The sequence below is a fragment of the Barbus barbus genome (assembly GCF_936440315.1).
Source record: "Barbus barbus genome assembly, chromosome: 3".
NCBI classification, from domain to species: domain Eukaryota; kingdom Metazoa; phylum Chordata; class Actinopteri; order Cypriniformes; family Cyprinidae; genus Barbus; species Barbus barbus.
This window is the reverse complement of record NC_136731.1, coordinates 32257835-32272121: the sequence shown is the minus strand read 5'-3', so window position 1 is coordinate 32272121 and position 14287 is coordinate 32257835. Positions and strand designations below refer to the sequence as shown.

The following is a 14287-nucleotide window of genomic DNA, read 5'->3' as shown; positions in this document are numbered from 1 at the left end:
GTCCATCATGTGCAATGAGCGCCCTCTCCTCTGTATCATGAGTAGAGATGCCCATTACTGCTAATTGGCTACAAGTTTGTTTTGGTACTCAGTCCGACTCAGTTTTCTAAAGAGTTTCTGAAAAAATACCCCACCTTTAACTACGACTTTCACCTCAATAAACTCCTAATTTGCTGCTTATTAATAGTTAGTAACTTATAATATGGTCATGCAGAATGTGCGCTATATAAGTACTAATAAATAGCCAATGTGAATAATAGTTATGCTAATAAGCAACTAGTTAACAGTGAGAATTGGTCCCTATACTAAAGTGCTACTGATTTTTTAAAAGGGATAGTTCACCCAAAAATCACGATTTTATTCAACAATTCGTCTCTTCCACGTCACCCTGTAGCGCCATTTTGGAGAGTATCACATACGTAAACAATGTATGTACGCGGATACGTTGTTTACGTTCAGATCAAAGCATAAATAACATACCTGTGTACATACGTTGCATATGTTGTTTACGTATATGATACTCTCCAAAATGCTGCTACAGGGTGATGTGGAGGAGACGAATTGTTGAATAAAGTCATTATTTTTTGTTTTCTTTGCACACAAAAAGTATTCCGGTAGCTTCGTATAATTACGGTTGAACCACTGATGTCACAAGAATTATTTTAAAGATGTCCTTGCTATGTTTCTGAGCCTTGATCGTGTTAGAATCCTTGCTGTCGATCCTTGGAACGACATGAGGATGAGTAATTAATGACAGAATTATCCCTTTAAGGTTTCTGAAAGAACTTTCTTTTTCTCACCAAGGCTGGATTTATTTGATCAAAATACAGCAAAAACATTAATACTGAAATATTATTATTATTTAAAATAATTATCCTCTCTCTCTCTGTGTAATATAAATATATATATATATATATATATATATTCGAGCCTATAGCAGTCATTACTTCAGTCTTCAGTGTCACATGATCCTTCTGAAATCATTTTAATATGCTGACTTAGTGATGAGGAAACATTTCTTATTATTGTCTGCTGAAATCAGTTGTGGAAACCATGATACATTTTTCCAGGACAGAAATATTTTGTAACAATATAAATGTCTTCAATGTCACTTTTGATCAATGTCACATGTTATTATTAAAAACTACCTGAGATAATATATTATGCAAAATAATATATTATGCAAAGTTCAGCCTAGTGCATAAATTCATTGCAATGTAAAGACAAATTTAGATTTCTTTAGTGTTTTTTTTTTTTTCTCTGTGGTCGTCCTAGATATGTGTTAAGGTTGAGCCCTGTTCAATTTTTTATGAGTGCTTCCCACACTAACCTTCACTATCGATCCGGAACCCAAATTCATCATACTGCAGTTCTGCTTCCATATTGGGGTCTTTCTGCAACAGTCAGAACAACATCTCTGAGAAATGAACCACTTCCCATAACAATGAACATGTTACAATAATAGAATAACATTTATCTGCCACTTAGAACATTATAAACAAAGAACAAAATGAAAAAATATATATATTAGTAAACTACCTGACAGTACTTTGCCAAAATGTCCTGGGGCCACATGCTGGGTGTGAGGGCCGAAAAAGGGCCCCCTGGGGCTGGAGTATAATTACCTGCTAAAGAGAACAGAAAACCAAATTAAATGGGATTAACTGTTTAACAGTACACAAATACAACTATGCTTCCATTTTTATTTTGTGTATTCATGCAGCAGTAAGCTTACTTGACATGGTCCTGGAGTTTGAAGTGGGTTTCTTTAGCGTCTAAAAGAGAGGAGTCCGGCTGGAGCAGGTCAGGTCAAAGTTCACAGGCCCTAGATAAGGAGACCAAAACAATACAAAGCCATACAAAGTGCGTAATTACTCAAGTAATCAATGAAATTCACAGCCTCTGGAAATAATCAGGCGTTTAAAGGACTGAACTAGGCAGAATATATCATATAACAACATCACTTTAGTGCAATTAAAAAAGAAAAAAAAAAGAAAAGAAGTCTGCTATGAGGAAGTGAAGAGTCTGAAAGCTTTTTAAAGCTGAACTTGAGCTGCAGGCACCTTAATACTGTCCTCCTTCATGCTCCAGTTCTCCAAATCAACGCAGACACACAGGACGGCAAGCTTAATCTTCAGTAGCACAGCATGTTCGGATAAATTAATCATGCCAGTGGGCCCATAGACGACACAGTACCTTACTCGACTTCTCTCTCCATGACACTGACATCAGCTACGTTTACAACCCTGCATAAGGCAGCCTTTGTTTCTCCACTAAACTCATGACAAACCCATTAGGGATGCGTGAGAGAGGGGGATATGTGATTATAGACCCACCCACATCAGAAGGAAGGATTGCAAAACTGATACCAGGATTCGCACCTATAAGCTCTTCTACAGATCGTTTGGTCTCTGCTCCAGTGTTTCAAGAAACTCAACAGTTTATGACTGCTGAACCAGCCAGAGGCTTTTAGAGGGTATGCTAATGCACCATTCAATTTCCTCATTTGTTTAAAATAAATTACTTCCTTGTTGAATGGAAGCCAACGTCTCTTTGGGAATGGAGTGTAGGACTGCTCTATAAATGCACCAGAGCTTATCTTCCTGCTCTGCCTATGTGTGTGTGTTCAACATCATGTAAGAAAGAGAGCAATGGAAAAATGTAGATGTTATCTGGACATGCATAATGCAAGCACAGGACCTCCTGGAAGCAGCATTTCACTGGTTTCTCTGCCAGGTATTGTTACTTTGCATAAAGGACAATAACAGAGCCTTATAGTCACTGTAAAGTAAAAAGAGCTAGACACCAACATCCTGTGGTTGTGTATTGATTTATGTGGGCCTGGATGAATGGTGCAAAATCTAGCCTTTAACAGATCAGCAATAAGAAGAAACGTCATCCTTGTTTATCCATTTTTATGCCCTGCAAACTTGGTTTTCTGTGATTCTGCCTACAACAATATTCAAAGGCCCCATTTCATTTCCAGTTCGTTTAAAATGTAATTTAGAATTAAGGATAAGGATTTTCACAAGTAGGCCCATTTTTTACTCTCAATTTCTACCCAATAAAATATTGGGAGCTTGGAATTACTAGAAACTGTATATTTCTTATACAAATGGCAATGGAGTTACATACTTGTATTAGAATACTTGACTTTCCAGGTCTTTAAATGAAAATGATAGAATTTTATAATTGAGATATGAAATTATTTAGTATATCCTAGTTTTCCAAAACTGTGGGAATCCAGGTTCTTCTTCTTCTTCAAAAAAAAAAAAAAAAAAAAAAAAGGTGGTTGAGGGGGTGAATTAAAATACGAATAGGTAACTTGATTTTTAGTTGTTTTAGTTTATTTCAAATAATTGTAAGTCATCTAAAAATGAGCTTTTCCCCTGGTTGAGAACAAGATAATGTTATCTAACTGGCTAACATACATTTGTCAATTTATGACAAAAATGACTTGACAATCTTGAAATCATATCATATCACGATTTGTTTTAGAAATATCACGATTCACGATTTTATCACGGTTCTGTGTCATGTTAGTTTTACTATTTTGGTTTTACAAGTTGTCTGAGCATTACAGCCAAACTAGAAAGACAAAGATGCATGGCAGATATTTAGGCCAAAGTGGGCGAAGATAAAAAAATCTTTGTCATTATTTTATCTTTCTTATTAAAAAATAAGAACAAAGATACACATTACAAATACACATAATATACAAATAAAACAAACAGTGCTTTATTTTCAGGTACAATAGGTGTATTTAGCAGAGCATTCAATGACATTGAATGAACAAATATAAAAATAAAACTAGATAGACTGATTCCTAAAGCAACTGTATTAAAGTTTTTCAGTCAAGAATAGTGAGTGATTTTTCTCTTTGCGTTTTGTTGTTTTGTTAACGTTAAATGAATAGTTCCCCCAAAAATAAATATTCTGTCATCTGTCTGTCAATTCTGTCATGATGTTTTATTTTTATACCATCATTTACTCAAAAGTTGTTTTAAACCTGAATGCGTTTCTTTCTTCTGCTGAACATAAATGCTATTTTGAAGAAGGTGGAAAACCAAACAGTTGCTGGTCCTCAGTGACTTCCATAGGATTTTTCTTTCTTACTGTCAAATTCAGTGTGGACCAGCAACTGTTTGGTTACCCTCATTCTTCAAAATATCTTCTTTTGGGTTCAGCACAAGAAATTAATAGAGGTTTGGGACAACATGTGAGTGAGTAAATAATGACAGAAATTAAATTTTAGGGTGAACTATCCCTTTAATGACAGTCGACAGCATGTTTAGTGTCCCGTCTCTTTAAGACCTGCATGCATCTAATATACAGACACGCATCCGTTTCTCTCTTAACTATTTACTTTCATTTTAGAGATAACCAACTCAGTCTGTATGTAAACCTTGTGTGTTTTGACAGTATTAGCGTAAAAGATAAGTTAGTTGAGTAATCATGCGCTGTTAGACAGGCTTTTTAGTGCGCGTGCTTCAGGTGTATCCGCTCAGAAAAAGCGCACGTCAGACCAGCGCGCAAATTAAACATTTAACCAGCAAGGCTTGTGTGCAAATAATGTACTTTTGCGATCGCGAATAAGTGCAGTGTCCTATCAGAGTAACTCTACTGCTGTATGTCGTGTTGTACAGTATATAGAGACTGAGGCGCCAGAACTGTATTTGACAATGTGCGCTGTAGCGCGATACTACGATATTTCTTAAAAAGCAGATCGTGGAGACATTTTTATCGTCCACGATCAAAAATCGTCATATCGCACACCCCTACTTCATCCAATTACAAACTCAAATGAATTCAGATCCATGCACAACAGACCTTTCAGTGTGTTTGGGCCTCATTAGAAGACAGTCATGACAACACTGCAGACTGCCATCCATCAACTGCTGGCTCTCTGTAGGAGTCTCCATCATAAACAAATACTTACTAACAATGACACTCCTCATCAAGCTGCAAATGCCACTGATAGCATCATCCCTATGGCAACAGACCCCACAGCAACCAAAAAGATAGAGGCGAGCAGTCGAAGGCACCACATTAGCAATCAGTGAGTGAGAGGAGTCAATGCTCCCCGGAGACACTAAGAAACACTGAAATCCTATAATATCCTAACAGTAGATTACAAATCCCAATACTCTCAGGAAATAGAGTCTGGACTGCTAGCTGCTAATGAAAGTTGACCGGATCACGTCAAAGTAGGCAGAATAATTATTCAGCTTATTAGTTAGGTTAAAGCTGCAGTCCGTAAGTTTTGCCTCAGTTACTAGCTGAATTATCTTCATTGTGTGGGCTGTACTCCGGCATGGCTCCAGCACGGATGAATCTAATGTTTTGAGGTGTATATGTAGCTGTAAGTCACCACACCGTGTGAATCCTGTACCTAGTAATCACAGATTCTAGCCTACATCTTGGAATACATGACCCAAATCAGAATTTTCACTGTACATTGTCATCTGAACAAGTAACAAGTCTGCCACGTTTGTTCTGACCAACTGAGGAAAAAAGCATTAGCTCATCGGTTAGCTCATTTCACATCAAACAGTGCAAATTATTATTATGCTTTATTCTCAATTTACTACTGTTAACAACATTAGCATTGCGTGACTAGGAGTATAGTGTATTAACGTGTAGATTTCAATTACTGTACAGTCTAATCTTTTAACCCAAAAAGCAAACTAAAAGCCATATCACCACAGCCATATCACCCTGCAGCCCAAGACCGGTTGCCCACTGAAGCTAAGCAGGGTTGAGCCTGGTCAGTACCTGGATGGGAGACCTCCTGGGAAAACTAGGTTGCTGTTGGAAGAGGTGTTAGTGAGGCCAGCAGGGGGTGCTCACCCTGCGGTCTGTGTGGGTCCTAACGCCCCGGTATAGTGACGGGGACACTATACTGTCAAAAAGCACTGTCTTTCGGATGAGACGTTAAACCCAATACTCTGTGGTCATTAAAAATCCCAGGATGTCTTTCGAAAAGAGTAGATGTGTGGCCTCGGCATCCTGGCCAAATTTCCCATTGGTCTCTGACCATCATGGCCTCCTAATCATCCCCTTACACTGATTGGCTTCATCACTCTGTCTCCTCTCCACCAGTAAGCTGGTGTGTGGTGGGCGTTCTGGCGCACTATGGCTGCCGTCGCATCATCCAGGTGGATGCTGCACACTGGTGGTGGATAAGGAGACACCACCCCTCACAATGTAGAGCGCTTAGAAAAGCGCTATATAAATGTAATTAATTATTATTATTATTATTAACTATGCTCCCTTCAAACTGGTTGTCTTAAATACAAATCTTGTGTAATCCTAGGCTTTCTGTTATCAGAAGGGCATTTAAAACTGGAATATAATTTAATTTCATTCACACGTGTTTCATAAACACAATCTATTCTGGATTACAATCCGCCATCAAAATGATACATTTAATTATTCTAGCTGCTGGGAGAAAAGGCTGTAAACAATCCGCCACCTGCAGGATCCTCACATGCAATAGCCTACTAGCCAGGACAACTTCTTTGTTTACTGACGTGATGTAATGACGCAATGCCATGCTCGATTTTCCTGCAAAACTTACCCGTACCACTCAAATTAAAAGACATTATTATAAGCTTACTGTTGTGAATCGGGCTAAAGTAGGGCGATAATTTTGAACACTGGCTGGTTATGTACTTGCTCAAATATTGAATTTGGATCATTTTTAACCAAAAAAAATAGGGATGCACCGAAATGAAATTCTTGGCCGAAGCCGAATAATAATGAAATGCTTGGCCGAAAGCCGAAGGCCGAATACCGAACGCGGTGTTTTGCATTTTTTTCCATTTACTTTGCCAATTTTTTCACCATTACAATAATTAAATAGTAAAAATGTGCTTTTTACTATTTTGTGTTGCTTTTCAGAGAAATAAATCAAATAACAAAAATACAATTTCAAAATATTTATTTAACACTGAACATTTTTTTTAACATTCCAGCAGATATTATACAAACAAAGCACAATATAACTTAAAATAAATAAATTAGTAAAATAAAAAAATATTTTTATTTGGCCATCTTTGAAGCCCCCCTTCTTGAATAGCCTATGTTAGGCCTATAACTGACTGCTGAAAGAATGTAACTCTGTATGTCTACAACAACAAATGTGCATTGAATAGTGCAAAAAATGTGGATGAACCCACAACAAATGAATAACTGTCCTAGACATAAGCCTACTTAGCCTACTTCTTCAGGAAAAGTGGCAGGTTCTTCTTTATGAAACGTAGCTTCTCTGCTTTCTCACATGAAAGTCAGTTCCTCTTCTCATCGATGACATGAGATGCAGCACTAAAAAGTCTCTCGCTGTCGGTGCTTGTGCATGGAGCAGACAAGTACCTGCAGAATAGTTGAAATTTTTATTGCAGTTTTCTGACAGTTGCTCATTTCAAAACGAACAATGTCTTCAAGATAATGAAATGGTTGAAACCCAGTGTAGGCCTACTATTTTACTACTCTGAAAATAGTTAAATTTTCACAAAATACATAATAAAAAATATAGGTAGTAACACTTTACAATGTTTCCTTTTGTTAACATTATTGCATTAACTAACAATGAGCAATACATTTGTTATGGTATTTATTAATCTTCGTTAATGTAAGATAATAAAAAATATTTAGTTCATGTTAGTATAAGTACATTAACAATTTTAACAAATAGGCCTACCACTTTTGATACTTTTTAATTCAAAAATTAAAAATGTGATAACATTAAGATTAATAAATGCTTTTAATAAGGGTTTTTCATTGTTAGTTAATGTTAAAAATAGAAACTACTTATAAAGTGTTACCATAATCCAAAATATAAATAAAATCTTAAATTAATTTCACATAGAAGTAGCCTACCTGCGTGCCATCTGCGCCAGGTCGGGAAAGCGGCCTTGATTGGTCCTCCAAAATTCGAGTGGGTTATTGCTCCTGGGGATGGGGACTTCTGAGAGATAACCATCTAACTGTTGAGCGGTTGAGCTTGTCCTCTGTCTTGCAAATGGGTTATTCTCTTGGAGGATCTCATCGAACATGTCAGACAGCGAGACTGTGCGCGGCTCATCTGTAGTACGAGCCCGTTTACTCTCTGCGCTGTTTTCATCTCCTGCGCTGTGCATCACCTGACCGTCTCCATCACCTAGCGGCTTTCCCAATTCCAACTCGGCCTGGATCATTTCTCGTGTGCGCAGCTTTTTCCCCACATCCAAGTAATGATCTTTATATCGTGGATCAAGCACAGTCGCGATGCAGTACAGGGGTTCTGAGTCCGCCTGACTAAATCGTGTGCTGACAGCTTCTAAGAGCGCACTTTTAGTTGTTTTAACTCCGTGGTCTGTTTCAGCCTCTTTGTTTAAAAGACGCTTTAGTGCTGCAAGTAAAGGTATGACGTCTGCCACAGATGCATCAGATGAGCTTATCTCTTTTGTTATCTGCTCAAAGGGGGCGAGAAGAGAGAGAACGTTCTCGATTAACACCCACTGGTATGCGGTGAATGTCGCGGGCAGGTCATGATCTGCTATGTATGTAGCCAAGACTCGCTTTTGCGCAAAAAGGCTTTCCAGCATATAATATGTGCTGTTCCACCTTGTGCTCACATCTTGTTGGAAACGTTTTTGTGGCGTTCCGAACTGTTCTTGGATAGATTGTAGGCGCGCATAGGCAAGCGGTGAATGTTTAAAATGGCCAACAATTTACACACATCACATCTGCTATACTGCGCTGACTCAACAATCCCTCGTTGACCGCCAGTTGAATTGTGTGTGCCATACACCGTATGCCTTTCAGATCACTATCTTCCATGGCTTTAGCCATATTTCTTGCGTTGTCACTGACTACCGCATGCACTTTAGATCGGTCGATACGCCAAGTGTCAAACATGTTGGCGAACGCCTTGGATATGGCTACAGCTGTATGGGACCCTCTAAACTCTTGTGAGTGAAGCACAATCTTTTGTAGCTTGAAATCTGTGTCGATCCACTGCGCAGTTAAACTCAGCATACTGGTGGGGCTCACATCCGAGCTCCAAATATCAGTCGTGAAGCTGAGGGCTGCAATATCTGTAGCCAAGAGCTCATGGACGTGAGTTGAAACGACGTTATACATCTCAAGTAAGCACACGTCTGAGAAATGCCGTCTACTAGGCATGGTGTAACGGGGCTCAATATGGTCTATAAGCCTGCGAAATCCAACATCCTCTACAACAGAGAATGGTTGATCATCCAATGCGATGAATTCCATTATCCTTTTAGTAATACCTTTAGCTTTGGCACTGTCATTGGCAAACTTTTTTGACTTTTCTAAGAAGTCAGCCACAGATGGAGTGGGTGTCCTAGGACTGGGAGGAGCTACTTTCCTTTTCGCTGCTGCTGTTGCCGTAGCCGCCGCCGTGTCTTTCTCGTACTCTGCATGATGTTCGGGGTGTCTTGATTTTAAGTGATAAATTAAATTTGAAGTGCTGTACGTTTTTGCAGATGCACCCCCTCTGGACAATTCAGCAGAACAGTGTATGCAAACGGCCGTTTTTGCCTCTTTCTCTGACACTTTAAAGTGCTTCCACACTGCTGACATGTTTGCTGCATAAAGCGCGCGCCTCTCACTCTACGCGGGTTACTATTTGATCGCGTCATTAAAAACGTCATTGTTCGGCAAAATTTATTCTGCCTTTTTACTTATTCGGCCGAACACCGAAAGTGCTTTTTTTGGCTATTTTCGGCCTAATAATTTCGGTTGCCGAACATTCGGTGCATGCCTAAAAAAAAAAGTTACGGACTGCAGCTTTACATTAATACCAACAACAGTAACAACAAAAAACGCCTAACTGAAATAAAAACCAATGTACAACATAATATGAAAAACAAATCACTTATTCTAAACTAGTTGCAACTCAACAATACTAAAACAACATTGGTGTGTGTGAAACTGTGGTTGAGAGAGGCCAACCGAAGGCCATTCATGCCATGAGCAGAGTGAGGAGGCACGTGGCAGCTCTCTGACGACAGTGGGATAGGGAGAACAGAGGGAGGGATGTGGGCAGCGTGCTTCATGAGTCACTGTGTGTTGTGACTAGAAGCAGCTGGAGGAAGGAAAAATGGAGGTGGGGCTGATGAAAGACAGGGGGAGCTTTCTCTTTGAGGTTGGCAGTGCTCATTTTGGGGTACTTTTGTTTTTCATCACAGCTGGACACATAATGCACTCAGAGGCCAATCTGAAGAACTGGGTGTCATAAGCTGGTGCTCTCTGCAGGATCTCCTGACCTGCCCTGTGCTTAAGGAGGGTGTGAACCTCACTAGATAAACAGAGCCAAACCTTACAGCCACACTACACACGTCAAGGGAGTGGCTGATTTAAAGACGAATCCAAAACTTTAAACAGATATAGGAATTTTTAGGAGCAAAGTTATTGATTACATTGGAAGCACATTCAATCTTTCAAACCTTATACAACAGCGCCTGCCCACTTCGTCAGCGGTGCCGGTTCTGAAAGTATTTTCCCATTCATTTTCCCAATAAAGAGTTTAAAAAAGTTTTAGTTTAAGAGTTACAAGCCATGATCCAAACCAACCAGCTACAAGTTGAATCACAACACAAAATATGATTTGAAGCAAAAACGTATTAAAAAAATTGGACAAAAAGACAAGTCATTCATGAGAAAAAGAACTATAATTAGGGATGTAACGGTTACCGGTTTGACGATAAATCATGATAAAATTACCATTTCATATTTTAATTATTAAAACCGTATTTGATTACTGCGATTGGAACAAATCACGATAAATAAATACTGTCCGGCATAAAGCAGAGTTTTCAGTAACAGACTCACGTGAGCACAGCACGCAGAGTAGTTTAGTTTTGAGTGAAAACAGGGCGGAAAAGCTGGGAGGTTTTAAGAGAGTCCTGAGGGAATTACACAAATTAATATATGAACAAATCAATCATATGAATGTACCTCTGAAGGTTCTGACTGTCTTAAGAAACGATTCGATGGCATTTTGTTTTCATATTTGGTCCATGTAATACCTAAAGGAAGTGTTTTTAATTGCAATACTGCTTTGTCCAAGGAGTTTACGGGAAACAGCTGTTATTCAGCTTTTCCATGAGCGCCACCTAATGTCAGTGAGTGGATTTACAGAGACTTACATTCACATTCAGTCTGTCTGCAGTTTCTGTCTGGCCAAAAACGGACCGAATTTGCATGCCCTGCTGTAAATTTTGACCAGTTGATGAAAAACAAGCTTATGTGGATTCTACACATTTAAACAATTCAGATAAGTTATCTAGAATTATTTATGAAGCAGATGAAATATATATAATAATTTAATAAATAAATTATAATTTTAACTTAACCCTTTTCTTTATTTAAAGGCTGAAATCTGAGGTTTACCTTTTTATGAAACTTTTTCAAAGCTATATTTGAAAATTTGCATTATTTATTTGAACATGCTATTAAACTGTTGTCAATAAAGTTGTCATTTAAAATCTTTTGCCTCCAAAACATGATTTCATAATGTCCATGAAGCATGCAGATAGTGTTACTGTTTTTATCCACTTTGAACTTTAATATTTGGTATGTCCATTTTTTGCAGCAATAACAGCAGCACATCTCTCTGGCATAGTGTCAATATATTTCCTGAGAACTTCAACACTAATGTAATCCCATGGCTTCGGCAACTCAAGCCAAAGGCTTTCCTTTGAATGTACAAATCTGTCCAATTTATTTTCCAACTCGCCCCAAATTTGCTCAATGGGGTTGAGGTCTGAGCTTTGAGGGGGCCAGTCTATCATTTTCAATGTTCCAGCAGATTCCTTCGTCGCAGGTAGTTCCAGCAATAGTTTGTTTATTGGGTATTGTAATGGCCAAATAAACAAAAACAACTGAAATATCTTAAATATGTCAAGTCTTCTAACAAATTTGGCCACCACTGTATACACACACACAAATATTTTGGGGAGATAGTTACGTCACTGTTACGTCATTCGCAGCGGTTCTGTCGGCGGGATTTGCTTGTTGCGACTCTAATAGAGTGCATCAGTACCCGCCCACTTTATCAGAAGCGCTGGTTCCGGAAGCATTTTTCTCATTCATTTTTCTTGTAGAGATTTTTAAAAAGTATTTGTTAAAACGTTTTTAGTTATTAACCAAACCAACTAGTTACGAGGAGAACCACATAACTAACTTTTATTTGAAGAAAAACGGTAAATAAAAATCTGGCAAAGCTACAATACTAATTATAAGCTTCAGTGAGGGAAAGAAGAAAGAAAGAAAGAACTACAATCCCATGAAGCATTGCGAGTGACATGAATTTAATTTAAAACAATGAGGAAATATAAAACTATTTATTTAAAGTTTGAGGTTGTATCTACAGAAGCATTTTAAATTCATTGCCAAGTACGAATATACATTGAAGTATTTTGAAAGTTTTTCGCAGTGCTTCAAGGGAGTGAGCAGGGCTAAAGCATCATGGGTAATGTGGTTTTTCACCATGAATTCCGCCATGAAACACGATTATTTTGAAAATAAGAATTGTCATAAAATAATGTAAAAAGATGGGTATATAAAATCAATGAACAACTTCAGCACTGACAACAGGTCTGTCTTTAAAGGTTAATCAGTCATGTTGAAAATCAATTTCCTTTTGAACTTGTCTGTTTGCACTCTTTTAGTGAAGATTTTTTTGCAGAGCCATGGGCAATGTAGATTTTCACCAGGAATTCTGCTGATAAACAATTTAAATAAGTTGAAATAATGCAGTCTGATGGCTTCAACGTTGCTCTTAACAACCTCACATCTAGCAGTAGGTTTGTTTTTCAAGGCTTACAAGTTAGTGTAAAAATATCGATACCTCTATGGAAAAAAAAAAAAAAATCAAAATACACGTGAAATTTATTTCGAGGACCCAATTGTTGCACTCCATTCCTAGGACAGCAGGAAAAAAAAAAATCACTTAAACCTATTCAGTGCTGTTCAAATGCCGTTTGAGCCAATAAATGCTTACATCTAATTATTTAAATAAAATTAAGTAGTCACGATGAAGACCTATTATTCTAATAATTAAAAGTGTACAAGCTAAAATGTCAAATACCACCTTTAATCTTTACCAAAGGGGAAAACTAACTCATCATTCTATCACCTGTATGACTGACTGACTTCTGTGGAACACAAAAATAGATGCTAAGCAGAATGCAAACTTGGTTACCATTCACTTTCATTGTATGGAGAAAAGCCCATTATATTCGGTCTAACATCATATTTTGTGTCTTACAGGAAAAATGAACATTACAGCATTCATAATTTACAGTCGACAGAGACCTTAAATATGCAAATAATCAATGGCAGGGCGAGTCATTTACCATATGGCACCTGAAATGAGTTCACAATAATGAATCAGAATAACGGAGCGGTACCAAACCTAATAAAAACACGTGACATTCATCTCTAGACTGACGAGACTAACATTACTGCGTTTCAAAAATAAAAATAAATACTGCTGCTGTCAGTCAAGCAAACTTCGATGCACTATTGAGTAAAACACCTCAGAACAAGACGAAATGTCCACGTCTGTTCCTTATTTGGTGCGTAAACTGTATTATTACACTTAAATGGCAAATTATGGCAACGCAGCTCTTTAAATATGAACATATTGCTCTCAATAATATAACGACACTCTCAAAATTACCGTTGAGAGGACATTCAAATCTGTGTGCCACTTTCATAGTCAATTCCGTCACTGAGTAAAATACATCTGACATAAACAATACACTAAAACATATAAAAGCGCTCAGAGATGCTAACAGGTATTATTGGTTAAAGCCACCCAAGCATCAGTAACGTTAACAGCTACGATTAGCCACCGAGCTAGCGAACCAACAAATCTTATGTCTTCTTACCTTATGCCATGTTGAATCTCCTGTCTGTACAGCTGTGATTCGTGGTACAATTACACATATATTTGACAAAAACGGTTTAAGTACGAGATGTGTACTTGATTTGTGATGATAGTGAACGGTTGCATTGACTGACTGTTTTGAGTCATACACCTGTTCGTGTTTCGAACTGAAGGATTGTATCCCTCCGCGTACAGAGATTTCCTGAAGAAATAGTTCCCATCCTGCTAACAGATTTTGTCGCTTGGAAGCAAAATATATTTTTAGCAGTTTTTAACTATTATATATTTTTGAAGCAAGTCAATCGTATTCGGACAATCTCTGCATATTTTCCCCATATGTTCACCTAACTGCGCTTCATATTAGCTTTTGCGTGAAGCATA

General features: G+C 37.9%; 1 protein-coding gene across 2 annotated transcripts in view; it reads right to left on the bottom strand.

The window, feature by feature from the left end:
• Positions 1 to 14083, bottom strand: part of sgsm3 (small G protein signaling modulator 3) — a 29492-nt gene extending 15409 nt beyond the window's left edge. Inside the window, exons 1-4 of one of the 2 annotated variants that reach the window (XM_079388091.1) lie at positions 13908 to 14083; positions 1736 to 1825; positions 1540 to 1628; positions 1331 to 1394 (exon numbers count right to left, since the gene is read on the bottom strand). In XM_079388091.1, the coding sequence (XP_079244217.1) occupies positions 1331 to 1394; positions 1540 to 1628; positions 1736 to 1742 (160 nt within the window). In that variant the 5' untranslated portion in view covers positions 1743 to 1825; positions 13908 to 14083. The remainder of the gene's footprint in view (positions 1 to 1330; positions 1395 to 1539; positions 1629 to 1735; positions 1826 to 13907) is intronic. The other variant, XM_079388092.1, reaches the window with a different exon arrangement.
• Between the last annotated feature and the right edge of the window lie 204 nt (positions 14084 to 14287).